The 14540-nt window shown below is 35.9% G+C and overlaps 1 protein-coding gene across 1 annotated transcript in view; it reads right to left on the bottom strand.

Moving 5' to 3' along the window:
- MTREX (Mtr4 exosome RNA helicase) overlaps positions 1 to 14540 on the bottom strand; it is a 47064-nt gene that overhangs the window by 3069 nt on the left and 29455 nt on the right. Inside the window, exons 16-25 of the mRNA XM_040542275.1 lie at positions 13083 to 13233; positions 10785 to 10957; positions 10404 to 10472; positions 6881 to 7009; positions 5364 to 5474; positions 4856 to 5044; positions 3579 to 3742; positions 2190 to 2295; positions 867 to 923; positions 300 to 462 (exon numbers count right to left, since the gene is read on the bottom strand). Coding sequence (XP_040398209.1) covers positions 300 to 462; positions 867 to 923; positions 2190 to 2295; positions 3579 to 3742; positions 4856 to 5044; positions 5364 to 5474; positions 6881 to 7009; positions 10404 to 10472; positions 10785 to 10957; positions 13083 to 13233 — 1312 coding nt within the window. The remainder of the gene's footprint in view (positions 1 to 299; positions 463 to 866; positions 924 to 2189; positions 2296 to 3578; positions 3743 to 4855; positions 5045 to 5363; positions 5475 to 6880; positions 7010 to 10403; positions 10473 to 10784; positions 10958 to 13082; positions 13234 to 14540) is intronic.

Here is a 14540-nt window from a genome sequence, read left to right as displayed (position 1 = left end):
TTTTTGCTCTAACTAGCAAAGGTAACCATTACCATTTGTTGCAATGGTTAGGATTTCTGAGTTTTATGGACAATTAAAAAAAATTTAAGATACCCCTTAAGTCTTCTGCAGGTTCTAATTTATCAGCAGTGCAGCTATAAATTTTAATATATAGTAAACAATTTTCCCACATGGTTTTAGCCATGCAGACACTTCAATATATCAGAGTTAAGAAACTCTGTGATCTATTATAAGGCTATTCAGAACTCAGACATTTTTGTGCATCTGTCATCCCCCCAAAGAAGAACTGATTAACGTACCTTCAAAGACATCGGTCATCTTGCAAATGTGAGCAAAGCTAGCTCCATTTGCCCATGTATACACAACATCCATGAGGTTGGGTCTGAAAGAATTTAAGTAATTTTCTTCATCAATTTCCAGTTTTGCTTCTGCTGATACCTTGGCAATTCTCTTAGCACACTCCTTTAAAATAAAATATTTAAAATTTATGATAAGCTTTAACAGATTAAGCGTTTAACCAACGGAAATGTTTGCATAGTATTAGGTACTGCACACAAGACAGTTTCCTTTCTAGTGTAAAACTATTCCGAAAAGTAAACCACGGATCACATTATTATTTAAATGTGCCTGCGCCAACAGCTACAGTGTTGTAAGCAAGCTTATACAGAGTTTTTAAAGGCATGTTCTAAATTAGAATTAAGATTTATTGTGAACAAGACAACTTATTATTACACACAGCAAAACCACAAGCAATCAGCGCCAGCCAAGTCCAAAACCAAGTCTTCATCATGTGCTTTTTATACAATAAACTTCAAACACATCAGCATTAACCCTGAGCTCAGGCAGATTTCTAATAGGCAGATTACCTGCATTTGCCGAAGTGGTCCTGCCAACTGCTCTGTCAATTTTGGCATTTCACTGGACTGAAAAAGAAGATATTAAATAACATCACACACTAAAAGAAGATATTACGGAAAATCACTCACTCCCATGTATTTGTCCTAAATCAAATCAGATGCAAAAACAAAAGTTACGATGTATGCTAATGTCATCTTAAATGTTTCCTGTGACTTCTCAAGCCTATTATCAAACACTCTTAAATCTACTGAATCCCTCAAGTGCTTGTTTCTCAAAGTAAACCAGGAAACAAATCATTCATGTACATAACAATAATAAGAAAAAAAAGTACTTGCTTTCTGAACACTGCAAGAATTCCCTTTATTTGCTGTTCAATTGCTCTGAAGTGCCAAAATGCTCACCATTTACTACTTCATCTGTGTTACAAGCTTTTTGTTCAGAATATAAAAAGCAAATGATTTTAATAACTTAAACATGAACGGTTATGTAAGAAAATACAACTATTCAAGTGCAGCAACGTTTTTATGTTCTACCTATTTAGATTCGAGTACTACTGCTGTGTGAACCACAGTATTCTGTTCTAATACTTAAATTTTCTGTTGCTTATGAACAATGGCTTACCTTAGCATCCCTTCTGCTAACAAGATTTATTTGTTAGCATTGCTACTTTTCACCTTTGAAATCAACCTGAGTGATACATCCTGCTAGCCATCTGCAGGGAAATTCTATACGGAAGTTTATTTCTACCGAATTTTCCTGATGCTAGTAAACCTCTATATAGCTTGCAGGTGGGAAAACAAAGGCATCAGATGTTAAATGTCCATGGTTTTGCATTACAAATCCATGTAATATTGCCATTTTCATCAATAGGTCAAGGGTACTATCCAAATAACAACACAGGCATATCTCAATTAGAAATACCCTCACGCCAGAGTGGAAGGAGCAGATATTGCTAGATTCTTTTCCTGAAATTATTCAATCTGTTAAAAGACAAGGGTGGGTTGTTGGGTGTATTTGTGTGTGTACGCATGCACACAAGCACATGTTGTATGCTGAGAATCTACTGTTAATATTGCTTCAGTGCATGAAGGAGAAACAGCTACAGATTTGTTACAAGGACTGCTATCTACACAACCTTTAGCATGTCACTTGTCAAGGAAAGAGACTTTGGCCCTAAAGTTGCAGTACTTTTGTTTATGTCATAAACCCTTAGGAAATGATAAAATACACAACAGCTTGTACTGTTGTGATCAATTTCTGGAACTGACTTAAAAGTACTGCTGTTGGTAGACAGCAATGTCTAGAATTCATGAACTACAGAAGTAACTCACGTTCTCTTGAAACACAAAACAGCTTAGCAGTGCAGTTGCCTGTTCTGCCGATAAGTCATTGAAGAGACCATTGAACATCATTTCTGTCAGAAGAAGTTCATCAGCACTAAAATAAAGAAGGAAGCTTAGAGAAAAGACCTAAGAAATTGTAATTTAATTTTACTTAATGGAACACCAGAAATAGGTGTATTAGCTTTTTGAGAGTGATGTCAATGAATCTAGACTACAAATAATCTCTCTTAATAGTTCATAAAAGTTAATACTAACAGTTGCTTTAAACAGCTTTTATCAGATAGGACATCAAGAAATTGAAAAGAACAGAGGAGATAATTAGGCAGTTTATGAAAAGGACTAAAATTGGTAATGTTGCTGATCAGAGAGATTCAACTGGATATTTCCAAGATAATGAGAAGAGGAACAAATTTGTTCCAATTTCCTTGTAGAATAAAAGACTTCTTCATAAATTCTAAAAAGGAAATGCATGACGCTGATACAAAATCCAAACCTACTACTTGGATAATGCATCGAATTGTTGATACAACTGCACCTTTATTTTTGGAGTTTATCAGACAACGCATGGGATGGGGAAAAATATATTTTGTTTTTTGTTTTCTTTTTTAAACGAAGAAATACATAACTCATTAGCAAGCAGTCGTTGAAGGTGAGGAACTTGATAAAATCCTGATGCACCTCACCCATTTGCTACCAAATTTTGCAGGGAAAAGTTTGCTAGATATATAGTTAGCACCTCTCAAGACTATCTAAAAGACAAGCAGTAGAGTAGTCATTGTAACTTATAAAAATACACAATTCTCTTGATATCTGAGTTACACCCTGAAGTACTGACTCCAATTCATGAGTTTCCATGGAACCTTTAGTATATGTTTCAATACATATATATATACCTGCTAAATGCATTAGCATTTACAGCGAAACACATCGCTTCCATGGATTTGTTCCAACAGCCCTATGGAACCAATTAAGCTGTATTCTAAACCTGTCAGTGACTTGGTAATTACTGACAATCACTGTTACACCCATATTTGTGAGTGACTCTGTTAAGAGTACCAGCAAGTGGGACCACAGAAAATGATTTGATTCCCTGGCGTAACGTGTAACATTAAACAATACATACTATTGCCTGAACTCTGTAAGAAAATAGCCATTTTTCTGGCATTTTAACATCCACATTTTAATATCCATTGTATTTTGTCCTTTAGGTGCCATTTAATCAGTACCTTCCTTTTGTAACACAGATTTGGTAGTTTAAGAAGAATCTTCCTTCTAATGGTCTCATTACATTAAAACATAAACATGAAACAATAATTTCAGCAAGGACAGCAAAGTGTGTATGCATGACAATAAGCACTTTGCACAGAAACCAATTACCTGCTGATTTCACAAGCAACCCGTCCTTTCATCTCAATAACATCTGAAGATGTGGCAAACCCCAGCCTTCTCAAAACACGCTTGCGGCATTTGAGTTCATCCATTTGTAAGACTGTTCTGGCTTTTTTCAGTTCTCGCTTTGCTGCTTTGATATCCATAGCAATCTAGGGGTGGGTCAGAAGGAGAGAATGTAAGTGTTGCTTGATTAACAGATTCGACCGTTTGAAGACATTATTTAATATACATTAAAGCCTCAGAACTACAGAATATGGACATACTAGTTACATGGACATATACGGACTTCGTAACTCTATTAAGAAGGTTAAAAATGAAGTTAAAAACCAAACCAAACCAACAACAAAAAATCTACAACTGTATCCATTCATACACAGGAAATTTGGCAAGTCTGGGAAGTTCAGCTGTTTACCCAGAAGGGGAAGGAAAAAAAAAATTGAAAAAAAAACTACAGAAGAAATCTTTGGTCTTGATGACTTTCTGAAACCCGTACAACATCTTACTCATGAACTACTCCATCAGATATAAACCAAATGCATTATTTCCTGCAATTACAGCTTCTCTAGTTTCTTATAGTTCAAGTCATTGTCAACATCCTGTCAGCAGTGTGTACAGCCCAGATACCCTCACGGAAGACTGCTTGGTCCATCAGGTCTTGCCACAACTTTGTGCTGCCCATAACATAACTAACCTCGCTTCTGTAGACAGACTCCCAGAGAACTTGCCTTCTGGAGTAGCACAGAAAAAAGGAGCTGTTTTAGTGTGTAACTGGTTTCACTCCAGTAGGGTACAACTCTATAAAAGTATGCTTCCAGGCTGGGAGTGAGGAAGGAGCAGCACAGTGGTTTGTTTGTATAGTACTCTCCCCAAGCTAGTAAGCCCTGTCACCTCAGCAAAGCTCTGCACAAGCATATTAAAAATGATCAGTTTCAATTATCTGCGAGCATTTTATCTACACCATGTTGTGCCACGCCTATTGAGTGAAAAGGACTCTAGTGGCACCTCTGTAACCTTCTAGTCCCTGATGACTTCTTCTGAAGAGCCTTCTTTTCAGGTAAACTTCCCAGCTTTATCAATGAAGGGCACATCACAGATTTGGACAGTTTGTTAGTAAGATTCAATAATTTTTACTTGATTTAAAAAGGAATAAAATTGTGCTTTGCAAAAAAAAAAAAAAAAGAAAAGCAAGAAAGGGAACTACTACTGCCTTTCTTTTCAGCAAGATACAGCTATAGCTATAGCTTCTTGTTTTGTATTTATACCTGTGCTTTTCTTTCACAAAGTTTGTATACAGTTTCCAAATTGGGATCATTGTGAAGAGGATGTGAATACATCCTATGCTCAAATGCCTCTACTTTCTGGATGACTTTTTTCAGTCCTTGATCTTTGATACCCATGTCATCAATAGGGTCTAGTAATGGTACTCCATCGGGAAATCTCTTCTGTACTTCCTAAAAGAGGAAAAAAGTTTATTTTTAGTAAGACTGTAATGCTAAAATAAAATACACTTTTAAAAATCAACTGGCACAGTTATATGCACATGAAAGGCAGAGGTGAGAGTTTGGTACGTGATATTCTAGCAGTTTTCAAAATCAATTTAAAATGACTGTTTACAAGGAGAAACAGCTGACATACATCCATGGTTTCCAACCCCTTCTAAGACCTTTAATGACTCAAACTTTAGATAAATTTGTTTAGAACTAGTTGTCACGTATTCAAGTGTACCACACTAATCAAATCAGACGGCTTTAACAGCCCAATGGAACTTACTTGTATAGATTTTAACACACTTTGCCTGTTGTCAATAGGCCTCAAGTCTTTTGGTATGTAAAGTCGAACACTGCTGATAGCTGAGAGAAGATGTACCAAAACTGGAACAACCTGTCAAAAAGAATGCAGTATCCGATCAGTAAATGATTATCGCTCCATTGTAAAACTTCACAAAGGAAAAGGGAAACTGAGTAAACAAGGACACAGCAGTGGATAAAGGAGCATGGGGAGGCAGAAAAATATGAGTAACGAGGTAAAGTTAATACAGAATAAAAGTCAGTTTGGCCAAATGGGAAAATTCAGTATTCGTTCAGTTAAGTCTGGAGAAAGGCTGTAAGTGGAAAAAAACATTTAATTTTTTCTATTGCTTGTAGTCCAATGCAACAAGAAGTAGGTATATCTAGTGAAAATGTACTCTCACTCAATATTTATATCAACTAAGACTGGATTTGAACTTACTCCTTAACTGTATTCCACTGAAATACACACAATAAAGCACTGAACTATCCTGCATGAATATGGAATATACTCCACGGGTGTATTTAGCTTTTACAAGATGATAATTTCCAATCACTTTTGGCAGTTCTTTTCTCGCCTCTTTTCTACTCGAACAGATTACTCTTATGATCCAAAACAGACAAATTATTGTCATAAACATAACTAGGAATATTAACAGTTGAGATTGATTAACAATAATCAAATATATATATTCATTAGCATCAAAACCATGAAGAAGCCATAAATGATCAGCACTATATTTCAAGCTTAAAACAGAATTTGTGGAAGAAGCATCTGAGTAAATGTAACTATTGAATAATTGTATCTGATCTGAAAATGATAATGGTTTGTCTTGATATAAGGTTTCAAATTGAAAACTTTAAATAATACAATTTTTTTCACTAAGAATTTCGATTTTATTTTTGACTGAGATGGAATCACAAAACTAATGGTCCTGAACAGGGAAAAAAAAGAGAAAGAAAATATATCAGAAAGTATTCTTCTGTTCCAAGAGATGGAAGGGAATCTTAAGAAAGTGTCTGTCAAACATCACTGCTGAAATTGCCTCCTCAAGGATTATTGAAATTCCAACTAAATTCTCAAATTTAATAGAAAAAAGGCACACTGCCCACAAAATCCTGCACGATTATCTGACAGAAAACAGCTTATAAACACTTACTATCTGCAGATAAAACACATAGGTCATTTTAATATCTATATTCATGTAGCAGTTATCATCTTTCATCTTCCAATTTCAAATACCTCATGTGACAGAAGCTAATTTTCAAAGCCCTTCTGATATGGTAACAAATGTGGCTGAAGTAATTTCTTCAATATGAATAACTGTTTTCTCTTCGGTGAAATCAGCAAGCATTTAAGAAAGCAGTTAGGTGTACAGCTCCTTTCTCTTGATGTATCTATCCCTCTTTTACCACAGTTTGCAAATACTTCGGAAATAAAATCTTTTAGAGCATTTATAATAAACATTAATAAACAGAGAATAAACATTAATAGCAAACCTGCATCTCTCCTTTCTCATCGAGTTTGGCTGGCTTTGCAGCCTCAGTAGCAGAATTTTTCAAACTCTCCTTGCTGCAGTGCAGTAGAACTTCAACTACATATAATGGGTCCAATTCACCAGAGTTAGGCTGTTGAGGACAAAGAAGAACTGTTATTTTAAGATATCAATGAGAACAGAAGGAAAAAGCATGATTTTATTCATTATTAAAGGTAAAACGTGAGGTACTGGTCTTTGCAGAGCATCAGTTCAAGGATGCAGTATATTATAAAAACTACTGAATATGTATCGATTATGTATGGATTAACAGATCCCTCACATAGAAAAATATACTTGAAAAAAATTACTTCTCTCCTGTCCCTCCATCCCAACGTAACTTAAACTGTATCTGCTGCTTTAGGTGCTTCTGCCTTTTTTTCTAGATGTAGCTCTTTCTTAGTAAGCCAACATTATCTGTAACTGTAACACAAAACATTTGCATCATGCTCTCAGTACTGAACTTGGCTGTTTTTTAGGGGGAGAGGTCTGTTTCATCTACAGGTTTACAAATTCAAGTTTTTTTCCCACAACAAGGATCACTTAAAAATCTTTCAAACATAGCAGATTTTATCTGCAGGAGCCAGGAAGCTGCATCTTGCCAAGTCTTTATACACCCCAAACTGCACACGTACCACCCGACGACATCTATTTAAAGAATATAAACACGCAGATATGGTGGCTAAAGAGTATTGTTCATAAAGCTGTAGCCTTTACTACATACTGCTTTAAAGAAAAAAATGCATGTTATTTATGTGACTAAATTGATATGGAATATCAAAAGTAGTTCCAATACACTCCTAGAATTCGAAAATATTTTTATGAGTTCCAGCAGAACCGAATTACACACATGGAACTGAAGACAGTCATCATCTTTTAAAAAATGCACAAAAGCTTCTCCCCTTCCAAATACGGGCTGGGGGGAAGAGGTGAAAAATCTTCATAAAATCCTGTGTTCACCAAGTTCAGTTTTCCTGTGGACTATTTTTCTTTCTAAATCTACAACACACGATTTTGCTTTCACTGCACGCAAAACAGGATGGAGCCACCCAACATTTATAAGAGATTTTCAGAAGTACTGCAAGAAACTGTCATAGTAAATTAAACAGAAAAATGGGGTTATCCTGTTCTACGAGGTAGGTCATTTCTTCAAAAAACACATTTACTTGCTGAGGAAGAAACTGTTCCTCTGAACTGTGCTCTACATTTGCAGAAAGCACTGACTGCAGCCGTGTACAAGACGCAGAGTCCACTGTTGTTCCCTGAATTGGTACTTGAAAGCAATATCCACGCAGATAGAATCAGCATCCAGCCAACGCCATGGAAAGCACAATGCTGACTTGAACGAAGAGACCGAACCAACACAAGCACATATGTGCTACAGAAAATACTCAAACTGGACATGTATTGAAAGTTATTGTCAGTAACTGTATCACAAACCTACTAATAAACGAGGAGTGTAAGTGTCACTGACGTTTACTATCACTACTGCTCTCTGTAACTTTACCTACAGCAATAGGTTTAGTTATGCTGATCAGACAATTTAATCTAGAACATTTTTTTTCTACACACAGCAATTTAGAATAATGTGCCATTTGCAATTTTGTGGAATACTGCATCTTGAAATTACGCTAGAAAAACAGGTAAATACAATTAAACATGAACGTAACTGACAATGACTTGTGCTTTTGCTTTCACCTTGCAATGAAGAATTAATCAGTGAAATGATACACTGTAACCCTTAATTAAAATGTATTCCTAACTAGGAAAAAAGACTACATTAGAAAAATAGACAACTGAAGAAGCGTAGTCATACAGACTGAATTCAACATCATTTGTGAAAGAAAATCCAAAAGAACTGTCACAGCTTAAAAATGGATGAAAGTTTAATGATACAGCATAATAGTGACGTATTTCCAATACTCATTAAGTAAACTGAACTACTACATTAAACAGTAACGGGGAAATGCATCTATGTTCCAGGACGTATGAATGAATAGACATATTAAAATAAGGAAATAACAGCTTTTTTAAGCAGCCATTGTTTTGCCTCTACTCATAGAAACCATTTTTCCATACCAATTTTAAAGTTACACAGCTTTAAGTCAGTTCCATAATTTTCAGCACCTATTGTCATTCTTTCCACAGAACTCAGAAGGAAAAATTCAATCCAGCTGCTAGTGTAGTGTGGCTTAACTAAAAAAGTACTGCTGGAGCCAGAGCCATCACCTTCAGAACATACTGTAATTTCAAAGCTAATGTTCAAATCTAAAGGCCTTATACCACAGTGAGACAGGCTAGATAGCGAAGGCAAAATATGTATGTGGACAACATATGACAGGTAGAAATGCCTTCAGTGACACTGAAGTTGGCAATTTTATGAAAAAGGCTGGGGTGAGGGAGAAATCTGTTTTACTTCTCATGTGGTTCTATGAAAAAAGCAGTCTAGAAGAAACATTTAAGCATCAGCAGTAACAATCTAGATTTCCAACTTGAGGAAGAGAGAAATCTGCCTTTCAAAAGGAAGATGGATATACAAAACAGTATCTCTTTTAATAAGTTCTGTATGCACACATCTTTCTCATTTCCTCTTGGTGAACATATATTAGAGGAGCACCAAAAGGTGCCACAAAATACAGGCGCCAGTAGAACTTGACAAAGATTACCTCTCATTCAGCTCTAGTAATTAATGCCAAAGCTCTACTGCCAAAATTACAGCAGAAACGCTACCACAGAAAAATATAATTTAAACTTAGTTTTTAGTTTAGCCAGTAGAGTAGCTTATTAAAACAATTCTGAAATGGGGACCGAAACATGATCTCTGGGGTTATAGAGAGACCAACTACAAGAATGGATTTGGGGAAGGAAAAACAAATCTGGCTTAAATTGCATCACTGCATTCTGTAGTTTCTTCCATGATTCCCCAGACCCATTTCTATTATTTTGCTTTCTTTGAATTTTAACTTGCCAACCCTCAACTCCATAGCAACAAGTCAGGGCACACGCAATTTCCTGTCTCAGGTACTCTCTTAGGACTCAAGATACAATTCCTCAGTTTAACATAGGGCCAAATGTCAATCTCCCTATGCTCTCAACCTTCATAGCTTCTATAGATTTTCTGAGACTAAATAACATAGCACATCACAGGACAGCACTGCTGGGGATGTCTCAGAAACAAACTATCTTGAAACCTTGTAGTGTCAAGTGCAATTTTGAACTAATTATCCCAGATGCAAGCAAGCATCTCCTCCATAAATACACCAAAATTAAAAAATAAACGCAGGACTTAGGGTTTGTCCTACCTTCCATAATGTTTCATTTGACACTGGGGAGGCCTGTTTTTTTTTTTTTTCTTTCTAAATTTGGGGTGAAAGGGCAAATTTTTTTGTCTTGGAAAACCACAAAGAAAACAGGAGATTTAACTTTCTGAAAATAAGACAAAACTGGTAAGGTACGTGTTTTTCTAACAGAGTGAATGCATATTTTACCTTAACATTTGATTTCTTAGAGAAGTTAACAACCACTCCCCATCCAAAGTCATCATCTTCATTCTTCACCTGGAAGTATTAGAAGTTGTTATATATAACTGACACACAATTACATCTCAACAAGCACATCTTTTTGTATTTCTGTTATTTACAATAGCAGTCATGGGCTACTATTTACCTTGAAAACACTACTTATTTTTCTTTCACTGTTGAATGTTTAATAAAGATGTACCAAAAGTAAAAATTGTTGCTTAGTGGGACACATGTAACTGCTTAAGATGGTAAACTGGCAAAGACAAATGAAGCCGGCAAATGTCACAGGAAGACAGACACTGGAAACAAAAAGAAAACAAACCCCCCCAAAAAGAAAAATCAATTTACCTTTACCAGTCTTCCTGGCTGTAGAAAGGGCAAGCAATACTTTGGTTTGTGAATGTATTCTTCTATCTCTCTACCCAGTTTTGCAAGTTGCTGTCGGATTTTGTAGTATATGACCACGTTTTCTTCATTGGGAATTGCTATTTTGTTGTACTGTTCTTCCAGTTTATTCACCTCTATAATAGCAAGTAAAATCTCATGGACGTGAATAACTTTGCAGATTTAAAAGTCAAGGTTTCTCTTTCAGATTTACATAACCAATATTTTGTGACCGCTTTCAACACGTTTTCTATGTACAATAATGCATTTTCTGGAAATCTAGAAATCTATGTACATGTCTGTTAAATATTATAGTAAATTAAGCATTATATACTAAAAGTTAAAAAAAAAAAAAAAAAAGAACACCAAAAATAAACATTCCATTTATTAAAAAGCTTGAAATAACATAGAAGTAATAGAATTGTAAAATATCCAAGTTGGAAGGGACCCACAAGAGTCATCAAGTTCAACTCCTGGGTTCCCAAAGGACCACCCAGGAAAAATAAAAAAATAAAATTCAGACCACACGTCTGAGAGCATTGTCCAAGCACTTCTTGAACTCTGGTAGGCCCAGTCCTGTGACCACTGCTCTGGGGAGCCTGTCCCAGTGCCTGACCACCCTAAAGGTGAAGAACCTTTCCCTAACACCCAGCCTGATCCTCCCCTGTAAGTTGGGACCCCCATTGCTCAGGAATCACTGTTGTAGGGTTTCAAAGAAGTCCCATAAAGACTTGCAAAGATCTGTGAGAGGGTATTCACCGTGTGCCAGTACTCTTCAACTTTCTCCTACGAAAAAAATGTTCTGCAAAGACATCTTCTGACAACTTCCCTCAAGAGAATCAATGTTGTTTGTAACCTGTTTTAGGCTCTGATTTCACTGGTTTGAAACTTTGAAATTTTCTTCTTCAAATACGGTGTTTTCACACCTTATTTAGGCAAATCAGCTCTTGTTACAAGCAACATGCTTCCTTCTCTCCCACTGGTCACACCACTGGTCAACATAAACAAAGGCCACATTATTAAGATCTCTGTCCTCTCTACCAACTCACCCTCTTGCATGCTATTTGAATGCATATGGGTGACTCAGAAATCCCACTGCACTAGGGCTTGAGACACAGCTCAGGAAAGTGTTCCCTATTTTTAGCTGCCAGCTTTTTAAGGAAAAAGCTAGCAATTCATACTCGTGGCATAATTTGCACATTGACCCAAACAACCACTTCTCTACTTTGTATTTTAGATTGAAACTGAAATGACTACAAAATTCTAATGCCCAATACAGTGCCTAAACTAAAAAAATCCAAGAAAATATTTTTGAAAAAGTTATTTTTTAGTTTCTTTATTTAAATTTTAGTGCTGGACTGCCAGAAAAAGAATGAAGATCTAGGCATGCCAGTTGGAACAGGCAGGTCCTCAGGAAATACATAGTATATTTGACTACTACTGTCTTAAATAGCACACCTGCAAGCTAACAGAAACCCTGCAAAGAGAATCAAAACAAAAATGCAGCTCTGCATATCTACCAACCCTACACATATATGTACACACGTGTGCACACTGTCTCCTGACATTCAGTTAACAATCGAACAGATGAACTGCTTGTTTATTGGTGGCAAAGGAAGCAGCTACCTCTTATATTCTTAAGATTCTTCTGGGTTAAATTTTCAGAGAGGCCTCATTCTCAAACATTGGCTGAGTTCTTTGGAAACTGACTTTGGCTCATGAAAACACACTATTTAAAGATCATGGCTCAAATTTTTGAATGCAAACAGTGTCTCAGTCCTCTCTGAATTTTGCTTTGTATTTCAACTGAACTTTTTTTTTCCCTTCTACTACTCTTGATGCCTTAGGTTTTTTGTGTGATTGTAATGAGACAATAGAATTATACTTCTTTTAGCTGAGTCCTATATATCACTAAACAGTAAGACTTTTCTTCTCTGCACCTCATGCAAGCTGCAAGAATTTTAAAATTATTGTCCCTCTTCCTGTCCTACAGATTAGCAGTGGGATAACCATTCTTGTCCAACTCTCAGGGGAAATCTCTTGTCATAGACTGACAGTGCAGATGAACATAGATCCTAAGCAGAGGAAATTACTCTTCCTGAAATTGTAATAAAATAGCAAACAATGCATTGGCAACAATTCACAGGCAAAACAAGAACTACCCAGGTACACACCCCTTACAAGCACAATGAAGCACTGATTACTTCACAGTCACAGTATCTTTTATACTTACTCTGGTGAGTATAACATGGTAATACTTACTTTCAACTACTCCTGGAATAGCTCTGTAATGTTGGAACTGATAGAATGATTTTTCTAACATATATTCAGGGTTAATTTCCTCTACTCGAAGCAAATTCAATACCATGTTGTATGTGAGGTGGAATGCACTGTTTAGAGGATCAGCTGAACCCTGAAAAAGATCCAAGAACATTGTTCAGTAAAAAAAAAAAGTAATTTCAGCATACAAGAGCATATCAAATAAATTATGATGTAGTGTTTTATACAAGGAACTGCTTTGATGGGTAGCATAACTTGTCTTGAATTTAGATTACTTCTCTCATAAAATCCTAAGCCACTTTGTTATGCCCTACATGTAACAGCATTTATGTCTCATCTACATTTATACTACAGTGGTATACATGAAAAGTTCAGATGAAACATTTTACATTTCTCATAATCCATTATTTTGTTCCATTGTTTTAACTTTAAAATAATAGTTATTATCTATTTAAAGTAATCCATTATTTTAACAGACTGGAAAAACTTATTTCCACACCTTTTTTTCTCTCTAGGGATAAGACTTACTGGTATCTTGGAAAGTTTGTTCAAGAATAGGTAGCCTGCAGCTTCTTTAACTTAACCAATGTATCATTTTAAAATTAGTTTACAGGTTGCTCTGCAGAGGCTGTGGACTCTCCGCTTGTGAAGATACACAAAAGCTGTCTGGACATTGTCCTGGACAACCTCCTGTAGGTGGCCCTGCTTCAGGACCAGGTGACCTCCAGAGGACTCATCCAACCTCAACTGTTCAAGGATTCTGTGAAGTTTGACTTTAATTATTTATTTAAAATAAGCTCCTGTTTACAGGTATTTTGAATAACCTAAACATTAAAAGATGCTGAGGAATTATTCTGCGGAGGTATCCCCTTGCTACTTCCCTTCCCCATTCTTCTAAGAAAATTTACTTCCATCCGCTGCCAAAAGAAGGGTACTGGACTAGACAGAAGCACTTGATTGACCATGGCTTACTTATGTTCTTACCCAAAGGGAAGATATCAATTAAATGTTTATAATAATAATGAGATAATAATAATAATGAAACCAACCAGCTATTCAAAGAACACACAGCAGAACTGAGGCAGAAGACTGCCACACTGCAGCCTCTCCAAGCAGAAACAAACTCAAGTATCAGCACAGAAAGCCATACTGATACAATGAATAAGAAGTCACTGTGACCAGATGACAGAGACCAAAAACTTCTGAAGTATGAAATCACCAATTGTGGTGTTTAATGCTTCATCTAAAGCAGCACAAAAAAAACAATGCAAAAACAGCTGTTACAGAGAGCCCTTTACTGAATGTTTGTAACAAGGAAGTAACAAAATAATTACATGTAAAACAAGTTTAAGATAAATCAAATAATCTAATATTTTGCTTTCTATAGCTAGAGACTCATTCAATGATTCTATATCATATCTATGTGTAGGTGATAAATAC

The sequence above is a fragment of the Cygnus olor genome, chromosome Z (assembly GCF_009769625.2).
Source record: "Cygnus olor isolate bCygOlo1 chromosome Z, bCygOlo1.pri.v2, whole genome shotgun sequence".
Classification (NCBI taxonomy): domain Eukaryota; kingdom Metazoa; phylum Chordata; class Aves; order Anseriformes; family Anatidae; genus Cygnus; species Cygnus olor.
Note: the sequence above shows the minus strand (reverse complement) of the source record. Positions and strands in the feature narration are given on the sequence as shown.